This window comes from Lactuca saligna, chromosome 1 (genome assembly GCF_052625555.1).
Source record: "Lactuca saligna cultivar CGN05327 chromosome 1, ASM5262555v1, whole genome shotgun sequence".
NCBI classification, from domain to species: Eukaryota; Viridiplantae; Streptophyta; class Magnoliopsida; order Asterales; family Asteraceae; genus Lactuca; species Lactuca saligna.
This window is the reverse complement of record NC_136417.1, coordinates 81,294,598-81,310,122: the sequence shown is the minus strand read 5'-3', so window position 1 is coordinate 81,310,122 and position 15,525 is coordinate 81,294,598. Positions and strand designations below refer to the sequence as shown.

The following is a 15,525-nucleotide window of genomic DNA, read 5'->3' as shown; positions in this document are numbered from 1 at the left end:
CATTACACTTCACTATCACTTTCATTGCTTAAGATCAATGTCAAAAATTTCCACCCCAAAATTATAATTAATAAAATTAGTAGCTGATTTTGAATTTATCATCATTGTAGAGATTGAACGAATTTATCATCATCAAATTGTATTAATGGCAGGGAAAAAAAACAAAAATAGAATAGAGACTATTTGTTATGCATCATCGATTATTGGCAGAAAAAAAATCAAAATCAAGAGGATCTTGAGTTTTTCTTAGCAGAAACAAACGACATCAAATAAATTAACATATTTTCATCCTATTAAACAAGTAATTTATGATATTTACCCAGATGAAGAAAATAACCAAGAAATTACTTGAATGGTCGACACTGGCTTAGGAGAGGCAGAGGTCGGCTACTTGCGGCGGCTCTGCCTGAGGGAGAAGACGGTGCGGTGGCCTCGGAGAACCAGTGGTGGGAAAAGTTGTCGCGTCCAAAGGAGATGAAGGTTGTCGACGTGATAATTAATGGTAAAGAGGGCAACTGGTCGGTCAAAGATGAGGAGGAAGAGTCGACTTGGCTGATGAAGTTGTGTATTTTGTTCAATCGTTATTTTTGTTTAGGTCTCCATGTGAGGGGCGAGGGCAGATACTCGAAAATAAGATGTGTGGGCTTTTTCTTTTCCAGTCAGCCAAATATTTTAGGCTTACCGAGTAAGCATTTTGGGTCAGCAAGACTGACCGAGTCAACAGAAACATGAAGTTTCAAACAGTTTTGACTGCTGACCGAGTCAGCAGTCAGCTCTGACCGGACCCGGTAAGTTTAAAACAAACAGCCCCTAATTTACTTTACATGTGGGACTTATGTACACGTGTTTGATGAAGTAAGAGTATCGTTGTCACCACCTGCAAGCCAATGGGCGGATCACACCTGAAGCTTGTTGCGAATGGATGTGAATCAATCCTTGTGCAAAGGTTTCATAATGATGTCAGCAACTTGATTAACAGAGGACGCATGTGAGATCTGTAATTGTCTTGATTCAATTTGTTTACGAATGAAATGGAAGTCGAGTGCTATATGCTTAGATCGACTGTTGATTACAAGATTCTTTGTCATGAAGATGGCAACCACATTATCATAGATAATTAACGGGCAATCAAGTTTTCGAGCATGTAATTCTTGAAGTAACTGTTTGATCCAAATCAATTCTGCTTAGGTGTAACATCCATAAAATTTTGAAAATTCTTTCATAAGAACATACACATACATCATCCCACCTTGTACCTCGCCAATAACCTAGATCTCATATGTCCACACTGCAGATCTCCATAACCAGTTTTCTTAACCGTACTCGAACGGATCATGGATCCTCTCAATAATTACCCAGTTCTCCCCCACTCAGGGTTCAAACCTTTACCAACTGGTATGCCAACAATCTACTCTATAAACTGTTCCACCAGGTGCGTACTACGTAATCATATCAATGATATTCCCGATGGGAACCAAGCAACTCCAAATATCCCGCTATTCGTACGAAATCTCAGAATCCTATCAACGTGACTACCACTAGTCTTCTCAAAGCCTCAGACCGACCCACTATCGGACATCCCCAACTGTTCCGATACAATCTTGACTCTCCATCTGGAATTAATGCGCCATTACGCACCTCGTCTCTGATTTCTCAGCTAGCCTCCCATCGCAGAAATCATCCTGGAGGAGAGAGACCTCACTCGCACAGTCGATACTCAACATAGACAACGAGGGACACCGCCCCATAATACTTCTCTTGATCTTTTGAAATCACTGCTAAAAGCATGTCTGACTCGGCTAAGGCATCTCTTTGTCCTCATCTCAGTCTCTACTAATAACTCTATCGTGGTATAATGAATACCCTGCAGCAAACATACTGCCCTAATATTCTGGTGAAAAGGTTGCAACCCTATGCTACCGCATGGATTTTTCGTCCAACGCAAAAACCAAAAGCTCAATATCTTGTTTGGCTTCTCCCAGGAAATAGGAACAACGCAACTCTTGTCTCAGAAAGTGATATCTCAACTATCGGCCGATTGCTCAACTCGGAACGCAATTCTCCATAAAGTCTCATCTCTACTCATCCATGTGTCCTGCGAATCCAACTGGCATCTCACCATTGAAATCTCTCCAAAATAGCTCGATTCCCCTCTCGAGGTATGCTCCCTTAAAACTCGCTCGACATGGCCCTCTGGCCCACATTCTATCACATATGATCTCAGACTAATCAACCACAATGGGACAACAGGTAAAACCAGAAGCTCTACCCACCACGAATCATGGTACTCAAACCATTTGATCATCTCTCAATCTGCTATGAATCATGGTACCCGAACCATGTTATTTCCTCTCAATCTGCTATGAATCATGGTATTCTCCTTATTTCGAGTATAGGTCCTCTGCTTTCAGTAGTACAGTCCCATACTACCTGTCACATCTACCCATACTTTCCACACGGATTATCCCAGATTTCCTAAGTAGCTGCTCAACCTCTTCAATCATCGATCCCGTCATACCTGGTCGCTCTCCTGCGAATACTCTCCTATATCAGCGCACTCATCTGAAAAAGGTCACTCCCTAGGCTCTTCCTAGGTTCTCACTCTTCTCTGCCATCAGTTGTTGAAGATCCCCTTATGATGCCAGCCATCTACCTCTTAAATATCATCATACTCGCTTGGTAGGTGACTCCCATCATTCATAGTTCCACAAAGCACACATCAAGCAGCATTCGGGCATCGAATAATCTCTACCAATACGTTAAACCATTCTAGGTTACCACTCCACTTGTTCTACTCACACTCAAAAGGTATCACCGAACTCAAGCAACTCTACACCTCGTGGGTATCTGATCACTGTCTCAGTAGGCTCCTCTGATGCTCTTCTATGTATCTCTCCTATATTACTCCTCTACTCAAGTCCTCTCTAAAGATCTCTGTTGGATACTCTTACTCCGCATATACTCAAAGCACATCACATATAGCAAAATTCCTAGGCTAAGGCATCACAAATCAGGCAACTCTAGCCCTATAATATGAAATACCTAGCCTATCTTCTAGCATGCATCACCAATATTTCAATAATATCTCATAACATAAATAAGTAAGGGTATTTTGGGAAATCACCGTTCGGGCTCTGACTGATTTTACACACTGCTCCTTCTTGTTTTTCTCTTAGAAACTCTTGCTCAATTTAGAAAAATCATTTCTTTTGAAATTTATTTCTCAAATCCTCAGTTTGAGTCTAGATATTCCCGAAGGTGCATCTGAATCCCTCAAACCAAGGCTCTGATACCAACTTGTAACACCGTAAATTTTCAAACAAAATTTTCATTTATAAATAACATAATTCTCATAACACATTTCTGGAAATCCCCATTTATTTAATTTACAAAACACATCTCCGTAATTATTTAATTAATAATCCAGGATCCTCAAACATAACTCCTTCTCTGGTGTGTACAATCAAGTCGATGCCTTCCCGCGATCCCGATAAGAACATGAAACACATAACACATAACAGGATAAGCACGAAGCTTAGTGAGCTCTCCAAAATACCACAAACAACACATTAGCCACTCAAGGCTATAACTCAATAAGACCCTCCGGTCAATGTGTCTCAATGGGACCCTCCAGTCCCACAATTATGATGGAACCTTTGGTCCTAACTCTATGGACCCTCCGATCCTAACGTTGTAAACTTTGAATAATACACATCGTAAATCACAAAGAAATACTGCAGGGTATCCCAATACACAGATAAGCACATAAGACATCTCTGTCACACAAAATACCACTCATGGTAAGGTATAGTGAGAAGACTCACCTCGGATGATGAACAACCTCTATAAACGTTGTTGCTAGCACTGGCCACTAACTCTGTGCCAAACCCACAAATATCCCAATTAGAAACTAATCCCATACTCTCACTCATTAGGTCTAAAGGTAGTCCACTAACCAGCCCATCAATTACCTAAAACCCATTAGGCCTACCAAGGTCAAATAATTGATGAGCTCTCCCAAGGCCCAATTCTCAATCTAAACGATAGGCCCAACCCAAGGGCCCAAAGCACAATATAATATTTCTCTGATCAAAGTCACTAATACTTAAGTCCAAAGATCCAGGCCCAACCCTCAAGGCTCAAATATGAGACTTAGCCCAAAAGTCCACAGTGAGGTTACGCGGGGGCGTACCTCCCTTGGTACGCTCAGCATACTCACGCATGCATGAAACTGATCGGGAACACCAACCCAGTACGCGGGGCGTACTGGGCGTACGCTCAGTTTTTACTAGCCCATTCTCCTGGTCTTAACCCGTTAAGACCTTAGCTCATTTCTTAGATTTGGACTCCCTTATAGCTCTTATTCCATAAAGTCAGTGACTTTAAGCCTTTGCATAGCTGATTGGGTCACAAACACATAAAACTCTTACTCTCTTAACTCAAAATGCTCATATCTCATGCATAGGTTGATTCTCACATTCAAGACCTCATCTTTATGGATTCTCTCCACTAGAAACACTTAAAAGGACAGATATTAAGCTTTGGAGTGTAACAACTCATAAAGCCTCAAGCTTTGGGACAAAAAACCCTAAAATGGTCCATATCATGCACAAAACAAAAGGATGGGAAAGCTTTGAGCTTTATACCTTTAAATTATGCTCCAACCACAGAAAAGCTCAGATCCAAAGCCTAGGTTCCAACTCTATTCTCTTCCATGCTCCTTCTTCACTCCAATAATCCCACAAGACACTTAAAAGCTCCCCATGGCCACACACAAGCACAAGAACGAGGATTAGGGTTTTAGAGGGTTTATGGACTGAGGATGGTGGCCAGGAATGAGGCCATCTCGTTCTTTATATAGGGGATACTCCTCACAATTAGGGTTTTACTTTTGTGCCTAGTACACCCAGCTTACTAGGTGGCTCCGCTTAAAAGTCACTCACATGAGTACGTTAAGCGTACACACACGTACGCCCAACGTACTCCGCTGCCACCTTTTTTAATTAAAGGACTTATCCTGCCATAACTTCAAACTTCCATTGCTTCCTCGATATAACTTCGTTTCTCAATGAATCTCATGTCCTCGGCAAGGTGTAAAAATGCTTGTGCAGCCTGCTATTTCAACTACATGTAAACGACCTAAAAAGTCAAGTATTGTAACCACGTTAGTTGTAATAAAATTAACTTCGAAAATAAAATATCCAAAAATCACTAATTAAATTACCTATTATGTTAGAAGTCATCAAAACCATGATCGTACGTAAAAAGAACGCCCAAATCCGACTTCATATAAGAAAGTTAGGAATTTTTCAAGTTCGGTTTAACGGCAGATGGCTAAAAACTCAAATCAAAGGTCTCAACAATGGTATTTCAGCGGTAAAAAGTCTGGCAAAAACCGACGTCGGATAAAGAAGTTATGAATTTCTAAAGAAATTTTCTTACCGCGACCTTTTAAAAATAAATAATAAAAATAATTTCGGAATTTGCCGACGGAATCTAAACGAAAGTTGTAGAGTATGGTCTCACCTTCGCGTGGATATAAAGAACGTCGAAAGCGGAGTTCGTATGAAGAAGATATGAATTTTTGAAGTCTATTAAATAATTTATATATAAATTTATTTAAAAATTCTTGATATTATCCGAAGAGGAGTCACCAGATAGGGCTGAGTTACGCCCCGTGTAACCCCGTACACCCAGCGAACGCGAGGCCTTGGCCTCGGTTCGTCCACATCGCCCCTATGCGAGCTACCCCGACCCGTCCCATCCGAAGCCGAGGCAGTCGAGGACTCGGTCACGCATGACGCACGAATATGCCCCGCGTACGCTCGTACGCCCCACGTAACGAGACCTCTCAGACCCCTATAAATAGAGATGCGAGGGTTCCGGGAAAAACACCCCATTTCTCTTACGATCTTGCCTCGTTTTCCGTGCCCGTACTACCCCGAAGCCCCGATCACTTTGCTCGAGTCCCGAAGGTCGTTTGTGCTCCCGAGATTCCCGAGAATCCCGAGGAAATCCACTTTCTCAAGCCGAAATTCTGTCCGGTTTTCATCCCGTAACCTCCGATCTTACAAGTGAGTTCATACCCCTATAATTCACACTTTTAAATGTTTTAAGAGTACTTTTACATGCTTTTAAGGGGGGGAATACAAGTAAAACACTCGATTATTATCGTGTGTTATATAAACTTTGACTATACGCGTTCTATCAAAGAAATCACACGTGATTTAAAACTATTATAAGGAAACTTTCATATGCAAATTATACCACAACAACATTTTATCTTTTGAAATGAGAAACGATTTATGTATTTATATAAATCAGATACTTTGCTTATATTACATTTCTGTGTGTCGGTTTTGGCACTACAAAAACTACACTTTTCATAACAAGTGAACATTTTCACTAAGGGTTTATTTTACAAATGAAGCACACTTTTAGGAAACTATAATAGGTACAGTTTTACAAGAATACTACGAACTTTTACATACATGGAAATACTATTTCAAGAAGCTACTTTCATATACAATAACGAACGAACGTTTTCACACGTAAATCAGTTTTATGCTAAGTTTTGTGAGACATTAACTTCACGTACGTTCGAGTACACATTTCAAGTCCTGTATTATATACCAGAATCCCTTGGAGGGGGAGCATGGTGTTTGTGTATAGATCTATACGGGCTTGACAACCCGCGCCCTGACTGTTAGCTACAGGCCACCATTTGGGGTGACAAACGTTAGAACATTCCAACGCCTGAAGAACGTTGTGTATAGGCATTTCTAGTCAATAGCATGGTTATAAAACTCACATGGAGTATTAAAAACACAATGATTTACGGGGTTTTTTAGACGTATTGGAAATTTTATACGTGCATACATTTACTAGAAACAAACATTGGTCTTAAAAGAAGGCTACATTTATACTAGTAGAAAATATAGGATTTTCTAGGAACAAGCAAACAAGGAACAAAAACATTTCATTTCATACAAACATTGTCATTAAATACTTATGAAACTCACCAGCTTAAATGCTGATCTACTCTTTCAAAACTACTTGTATGTCCCAGGGATTCAGTAATTACAGGTAACAAACGGATTTTGGAGAAGGGACGCTGCGGTGCGAGTTTAATTTCATATTTTGACATCATATTGTAATTGATTTTGAACATGTACACTTTTAAACAATGTAAACTTTCAATTATATATATGATGGTTGTATACTGATTTCTTTACTATGTATTCATTTGTTACGTTACCACATGAACTCATCCACCCCCGAACGTTTCCGCCGTTCCGGTTTGGGGGTGTGACAATGCTCTACGCTTCCAGCAACTCGTCGCAATCCCTGAGACTTCCTCATGCTCGGGTTGCAGCCCACAACCCTAATCTCGGACGACCCGATACAGGATGTTACAGTATATATCCTTGCTGATGTAAGGTAAGAGAACTGTTGGAGCGAGTTGTTTGTATTCTCAGGAAGTAGTGTAAGTCTCCCAAATATTTGAGAGCAAATACTTGATCAGGTTGTTGGATGAATTTCTGATTGAGAGTGGGATTGGTACATATGATAATCAAGTCATCCATGTAAACAAGGATATAGATGACAATGGATAAGGAGTGATGCATGAAAAAAGTTGTATGATTGACATGCATGAAACCCTTGTTGGACTAAATATGTTTTTAGCTTAGTGAACCAATCCCTGGGGGCCTATTTGAGCCCATAAAGAGCCTTGTTCAGGTGACATACGTGATTTTGTTTATGAACAGCTTCAAAGCCACATAGCTATCTCATATAAACTGTTTCAAGCAAGTCCCCGTTTAAAAAGACATTATCGGTGTCCAATTGGCGTATGCGCCAGTGATTTGAGATGGCTATCAACAACACTAAATGAATAGTAGTTGGTTTTATAACTGGATTGAAAGTCTCAAAATAGTCTACTCCTGCTTCTTGACTGAAACCTTGAGCGACTAGCATTGCATTGTGACGTTCAATCGACCAACAGATCTGTGTTTGACCCTTTATATCCGCTTGCAACCTACAATATTGACATTAGAGGGACACAGAACAAGAGACCAAGTATTATTTCTCATTAGTGCATTGTATTCATTTTTCATTGCATTTTGGCAACTATAGTTTTATGATGAAAGCTTAAATTCATCCAACTAAGTTTTTTAGGCTCGATCAACCGAGTTTTCCAACTTGCTATGTTTGTTGGGTATGATATTTGTAAGATTTACGGTCTCCAACTAATTTTGAGTTGTTTTGTGATACCCTCTTTTTAACTTCGAAAATTAGCCTAATTAATCGACATTATTTCCAATAATGTCATGTTCAAATGAAATGAAACAAGGTCTCAAAATCATAATACGTGTATAAATATGTTCAATATGGGGGTTACAGAAGCATCAAAAGCTATAGTGAATCACAATAATACAAAAGCGACCTAAGTTCGAATGCATAAACTACTACTTTACTCCTTGGTAACTCACGAATCATCTATGTTCATCATAAGCATCCAATTTAAGGATATAATCCGTTTACTTCGACTCAGCACCTGAAACACGTCATAAAAAAATACGTAAGATATATGTCTCATGAGCGTTGTAGACACCATATATGCTTTTAAATATCATAATGGAATATATTTTTCCAAAATTTTCACTTTCAGAATCATTTCTTTTTCACACACTAACATTTCAAAGGACTCTCTTTCAAATCACAATACATTTTTCAAAACCCCAAGCCATTTGTCAAGTTTACCATTTCATAATAATATGTTAAAACATAAAGCAAGTCTAAATCAATAATGAACTTGCTAATTCAAAACATTTAGACAAAATATTAATCATTTATTTCCCAACGCATATACCTATACATTGCAAGTGCAAGTGCAACGCATGATCTCACGGAAATTACAAACGAAAAACATAAAATATAAATTTCCTTAGGTGAATTTTCCAATAACCCAAACATATAACAGAGAAATATGAATACAAAAAGTGATCATACGATATTATATGATTTATATCCATAATTTTTTTATTACCAACCCATGTTTTCTACCTCAATTTCCAACAATAAATCATAACTAAACACTAGTTTACTCGATTACTTAAATTAAAAAGGTAAAAAAGCAAAACCTATTACATGTGTGCATCGATTTTCAAGAACAAGATGTAGCATTGTCACCACTCACCAACATAAAGGATTAGAAACTCGTTTATTTTACACGTGTTTCCAAATGAACAAAATAATATATAGAGTTCTAAATACAAAACAGAAAGGTCAAACTTTCACCAATCATTTTCCTTTTTTTTTTTAATCCTTTTTGTAAATTAGCGTCGGGTAATCCGGATTCCACATACTGTTCTCCACGTAGCAAAGAAGCTCATCCTGTAAATAACGATACAATTTCAAAATGATTATTTTATTGACTTTGCCAAGACTTAAAAAACTATTTTTATAAAATATATATATATATATATATGTCAAAATATATAATTTTTTTAATTTCAAAAATACCTTATTTAGCTTACGAAGCTCACGAACATCCATTTCGCGGTATCCTTCTGCTAAATCCTCTTCTATTGCTTCAGTGATAACCGCAGCAGCTACTTGTTTTGTTATGTCACGTATGCTTCAACACAACAACAAAAAATACAAATTTTATTTTATATTTATAATAATAATTATTATTATAATAATAATAATAAATGTATATACCTTGAAATTGAAGGGTATATAATTCCTTTAAGTACCTCCTCTTCAGTCATATATGCAGCCAGACTGATGAACACACACACACAAAAAAAAAATATATATATATATATATATATATATATATATATATATATATATATTAATTACTCAAGTGTGTAAAAAGACGTGAATGCCCTTGTCATTAAAGAAAATTACCACTCAGCAGCAGCCTGTAGCATGCCATCGGAGACTACTCTAGAGCCAGAAAGAAGAGTACCGAGGCCAATGCTGTGAAAATTTTAGTGATTATTAGAAGTAATTTTAAAAAAAATAAAAAATAAAAATACGTGATTTTTTTTTTTAAATGGAAAAACTAACCCTGGAAAGAGATACATATTGTTTCCCTGGTTGCAATGGCCAATATGTCCGTTTCCTGTAAATAATAAAATATAGAAATAAATAAATGGGATTTTTTTACTTGAAAAAAATAAAAATATAAGAAATTAAGTAGAAAACAAACCAAGTTTCACATCAGAAAATGGGCTTCCACTTGCGAAAATAATGTTATCTCCCACAATAGAAAATGCTTCTTCAGGGGTGCATTCAGCTATCATAATAAAATAAAAATAAAAATATACATTAATTTTTAAAAAAAAATTAATATTATATTTATCTCCCAGAGTACAAAATGCATACCACTGGTTGTGGGATTTGACATTGCAAATATTGCTGGTCTTGTTGAAGTTGACCCTCTAAGTGCTTCTAATACCTGAACATTCAGCACAAATTAAATAAAATTTAGAAAAAAAAAATTAGGGTTTAGGGTTTAGGGTAGTGATTATTAATTATATTGTAAAGTATACCTCTTTAGAAAACAAACCACCAACTGCAGATAATCCAAGGAGTACATCAGGTTTTACTTCACGCACCTGATTAATAAAAGCCAAATTTAATCAATAAGTATACAAATTTGCTATTTTGAAGTTAATAGTATGCAAGACTGGATTATTGGTGAGGAGGGCATTTTTGTCTTTTGCACAGACTTTTGTTTTATTGGCATAAGTCTCGGTTCCTATAAAAAAACTATAACTTTTGTGTTGTTGTTTTGTTAATCTCATAAAAGATCTTATATTTTGTGTTTTTTTTTCGGATTAAATCTCAAGTTTATTTTTTTCCTGAAAAAGACCTTGTATTTTTTCATTTTTCCGATAAACACTCAACTTTGTCTTTTTATCTGAAAAAAACCCTCAACATTTTTAGTATTTTTCAGAAAAACCCCTCACATTTTACAAGTTTTTTCTGGAAAGAATGACTAAAATGGATAGATCGAAAAAAATGAAAAAGTGCAAGGTCTTTTTTCAGAAAAGAAAAATAAAGTTGAGGTTTAATCTAGAAAAAACACAAATATAAGGTCTTTTATGAAATTAACCCTTTTGGATAAGACAAAAAAAAAAATGCAACTTTTGTCTTATTGACATCACTCCGGTCCATGTCCCACTTTTTGGGTAGGGTAAAAAAGTCAGCAACTTTTTGTCTTTATTGACATCAGTATCAGTATCAGTATCAGTATGAGTATCAGTAACAGTACAATGCATGTTAAATACAGTACAATTAGGAAATTCAAATCGTACCACTTCTACAAGACTTGCTCCTTCTCTCAAACCCTGGCGCCCAATTTCTTTGGTTTTTCTTGCAAATGGTTTTGCATCATCATCGATATTTTCACGTTCCTCAGTAATCAAACCCTAATTTATCCATCAAATCAAAAAAGGTCAATCAAATAGAATATTTGTTATTATTAGTAGTAATAGTAGTTATTGATGAATAAAAATGTGGCTCACGTTAGCATCAACCACCCAAAACTGACTTCCAGCACTCTCAAATGCTAACTCGTTATTTCCCAACATTCTAGCCATTGTTTTTCTAGCAGCATTTAAAACCCCGATCCCTGCACTGAAGTTGTTGCATAATTTCAGTGTTTTTTTTTTAAATAATTAATTAGTAAAGAAAGTTATGTGTAGAAGATTCTAGAACCTTCCGGCACCAGCAACAACAATCTTTTGTTTTGGGAAGTCAATCATTGGCTTTCCTTGAGCTCTCACAGCTCCAAGAAGACCAGCAATTGCAACTCCAGCTGTTCCCTGTTCAGCAAAATCAAATTATATAATAAGAAATATAACAAATTTTATTTATTAAAAAAAATAATAATAAAAAAAAACACTCTACTTTGTTTTTTTTTTTCCGGTGTAACCATTGATATAAATTTTTTTTTTCATTAAAAAGAGTACATAAAACTTTGAAGTCTATAAAAACAAATATCGTTTGGAATTTGAAATTTTTTTAGGGTTAATCTCAAAAAAGACATAATATTTTGTGTTTTTTCTGGATTAAACCTCAAGTTTATTTTTTCCTGAATTAAACTTGTATTATTTCACTTTTTTTTTCCGAAAAAGCCCTCAACTTTGTAATTTGTTCCGAAGAAAAAAAAAATCAGCCTTGTAAATGCTTCCAAATAAATCCTCATACTTTGCAATTTTTTGGGCAAAAAATGACTAAAAGGACCAAATTGGAAAAAATGAAAAAATACAAGGTCTTTTCAGGCAAAAAATAAATTTGAGGTTTAATCCGGAAAAAACACAAAATATAAGGTCTTTTTTGAGATTAACCTATTTTTTTTATGCTTTAAAAATTAAAACTTTGATTTTTTTAAACCAACTTTAAGCAGAAAAATATTCTTCCAATTTCCTTTTGCAATTCATTACCGGAAAAAATAAATAAAGTTAAAAAAAACTCTCAGTGGTTAAACCAGAAAAAGAAAAATTATATCAATGGTTTAAAAAAAAAAAAAACACTACAATGATTATTATGGAATTTGGCCTAAGAAATAAGAACATAGATTCATCATTTTATTTATATAACTATATTAAAGAATATATTTCACAAAAAAGATGAAATTGTATCAAGTGTTTACCTGGACATCATCATTAAACATTCTGTAGCTATTTCTATATCGTTGTAGTAACTTGAAGGCCCATTTGCTTTGAAAATCTTCAAACTAAAAAAAAAAAAAATACAAGTGATTAGCATCTTTTTATACCATTTCATCAGAAAATTGATGAATTCAAGAACATCTGGTGAAAAAAAAAAGAGTATATTACAGAAATAGTCCCTGTGCTTTCTAATTTTTACGATGTTTAGTTCAAAACTGAAACATTTTCAATTTCTGTCTTTATTTCAAAGTTTCATATCAATTTTGGTGTATAGAACTTCTGATTTGCTCCTTATTTTTAAGGTTTTATATCCATTTTAGTCCTTATTTCTAGGTTCCAGGTATCAAAATCCATATGAAACATTGAAACCTAGAAATCAGGACCAAAACTGGAAAAGGTTTCGATTTTGGACTGCATACGATAAAAATCAAAAAGCACAGGGACCATTTTTGTAACTTACTCCAAAAGTTAATCTAACATTACGTTATTATAGCATAAGATCAAAGGTACAATTCAGTTGGTAAATTTTATTAAAGTACATATCAATTTTGCAATTGGCAATTACAAGGTTTTAAAATTACTTATTTGTTCATTGTCCCACAAAAATCCATTTTCATTAACATTATTGAAATTTGAAAAGCAATTTAAACCATTTTCATGATGGAAAAGACTACCTGCACTATCACATGGGGCCAACGTGTGAACACAGCCTCCATAAATTCATCAATAACAGCAATGTACTCTTCACCATCAAGACGATGTTGTTGCAATCCTAAATCTATAAAAAAAATGGAACTATTAATCATTATCTTGAATATAAGATATTAAAATAACTACAATTATATGTGAAGATTATAGAATAGGGAAAGTATTGGAAGAATCGTACACAAAGGGTCTTTAAGAAGGGCCTCATTGTTGGTTCCAACATCAATCATAATAGGAAGCACCTGTTTTGATAAAAAGAAAAAATGATTATGTATTAAAGAAAAATAACAGGATTAAACAAAAGTATAATGTTATAATAAACAAATAAGTAGAAGTATGTAGCTATTTTCAAGAAATAACAACATATCTTTGTTTATTTGTGGCTTATAGCATCCTCCTTTAACTCATAAATATATATATTCAGAGGAACACTAAAGTAGTGAGATTAATCCAGTGTGAAAATTACTCTTTGAGGGTTTATTCCAGCTGCAGCAACATATAAATCCAACTTCCCTATTGAAATTCCAATTCCCTGGATTCCAAGATCACCAAGACCCAATATTCTGCTTCCATCCGTAACAACAATCATATCAACCTGATTAAATTTTTGAATAAGAGAGAAGGTTTGATTAAAAGTGTTTCAATTATAAAAACTTGAAATTTATGATCTTAGAAAGTGTATTTGTGTGTAATACAAACCTGATCTGCAGGCCAATTATAAACCATTGACATCATCTCTCCACGATCAGCAGCACTAAAATACATCCCTCTTGGCCTTCTAAACAATCCACTGTATTTCTGGCAAACAAGTCCAACTGTAGGAGTGTATACTACAGGAGCATATTCTTCAATTTTAGCTATTAAAACCTGTCATAAGTCATAACAAAGATATGACATTTGTTAAGGAGAACTTTCAAGAATTCCAAAAAAGTGCATATATTTAAGCTCTCAATAACTACTCACCTTATAGTACATTGTTTCATTTCTGTCATGTAGCCTGTTAAGTATTCGCCACTTGGCTAATGAATTTGTATCTGATGGACCATCTCTTGCATTCAACTCAAGTCTCTTCAGATCTGCCACTGTAATTTTAACAAAATAGTTTTGATTTATACTCCATGAAAGAAGTAGTTCAATTGATTATGGTAAAGTAATTCAGTGGTTGATTATCTGGTATCATAATTAGGCATACCAAAATACTGTGCAATAGAAGGCTTAACATATCTATATCTAGTAATAATGTAAAAAAAAGGAAGTTTTACTGTTTTAGTGACTTACTAAAGCGTTCAATTTGTTGTTCATTGCTCATGACATTTGGAGGTAGAAGTCCTCGTAGTTCAAGACGATCTCGTTCAGTCATGGAGAATGCTGTTCCCTGATAACAAAATTGCTTTGGTTAACAATACATTTACTGAAAATCATAGTTCGTGTATAAACTAATCAAAACTATCACAGTAACCAATAAGGAACTAAAACTTTAAGCTTCAAGTTCCAAGTTACAAATCCATCACTAACTGCGTTAAAAAACACTTCAATCTCGGCAACTCAACTCGCATTACAAGCAAAACATGATCCGAACTTCATAATGACATGCAACTTTACCTTGTTAAACCACGGATCATGAAGAATATCGAGACCTTGCTTATGAATAATGGTAGGTCGATGGCCTTCAATCGTAGTGAAAGATCTTGAAATCCTGTACTGTAAGCCTCTGATCATGGACGAGGTGAAACGAATCTGGCGAGAGAAATTCGACATTGTTGCGTCGAATTAGCAAGAAAGAAGAGTAAGATTGAAGGAGATTTTAGTGTCCGAATAGTGTGCCCTAAATAATTGAGGGAAGGGAGATCTTGGTAGAATCAAGTCTTAACCATAGACTTTCCCTTCATGGAAGCTGAAACATTTTCGCGTTTGACTTCACAATTTTCGGTGTCGGCAAATTTGAAGGCCCTTTTACTCTTCCAACCGTCGGGTCGGGTCGAGTCCAAAGAAATCTGATTATTATTTATGGATTTTTTTTATGTTGTTACTATATTATTAGAAGCTAGATATATATTGTAACAAAGCATTACAAACTAATGATTATGAGTGTTAAAATCGTAAAAAAGAAAAAATATGTATTAATTTT

At 35.5% G+C, this 15,525-nt stretch overlaps 1 protein-coding gene across 1 annotated transcript; it reads right to left on the bottom strand.

Moving 5' to 3' along the window:
* Window positions 1-9,088: 9,088 nt before the first annotated feature.
* LOC145040456 (NAD-dependent malic enzyme, mitochondrial) lies at window positions 9,089-15,309 on the bottom strand. Its single transcript, XM_078988381.1, has 19 exons — window positions 15,000-15,309; window positions 14,676-14,772; window positions 14,361-14,479; window positions 14,097-14,264; window positions 13,864-13,992; window positions 13,579-13,639; window positions 13,367-13,470; window positions 12,674-12,757; window positions 11,737-11,843; window positions 11,544-11,655; window positions 11,334-11,447; window positions 10,566-10,631; window positions 10,399-10,471; window positions 10,223-10,309; window positions 10,081-10,135; window positions 9,919-9,990; window positions 9,727-9,789; window positions 9,526-9,640; window positions 9,089-9,396 (listed from the first exon to the last, which is right to left on the bottom strand). Exons 1-19 carry the CDS (start codon window positions 15,153-15,155, stop codon window positions 9,322-9,324), a joined length of 1,857 nt encoding a protein of 618 aa, XP_078844507.1. The 5' UTR covers window positions 15,156-15,309; the 3' UTR covers window positions 9,089-9,321.
* Window positions 15,310-15,525: the final 216 nt, after the last annotated feature.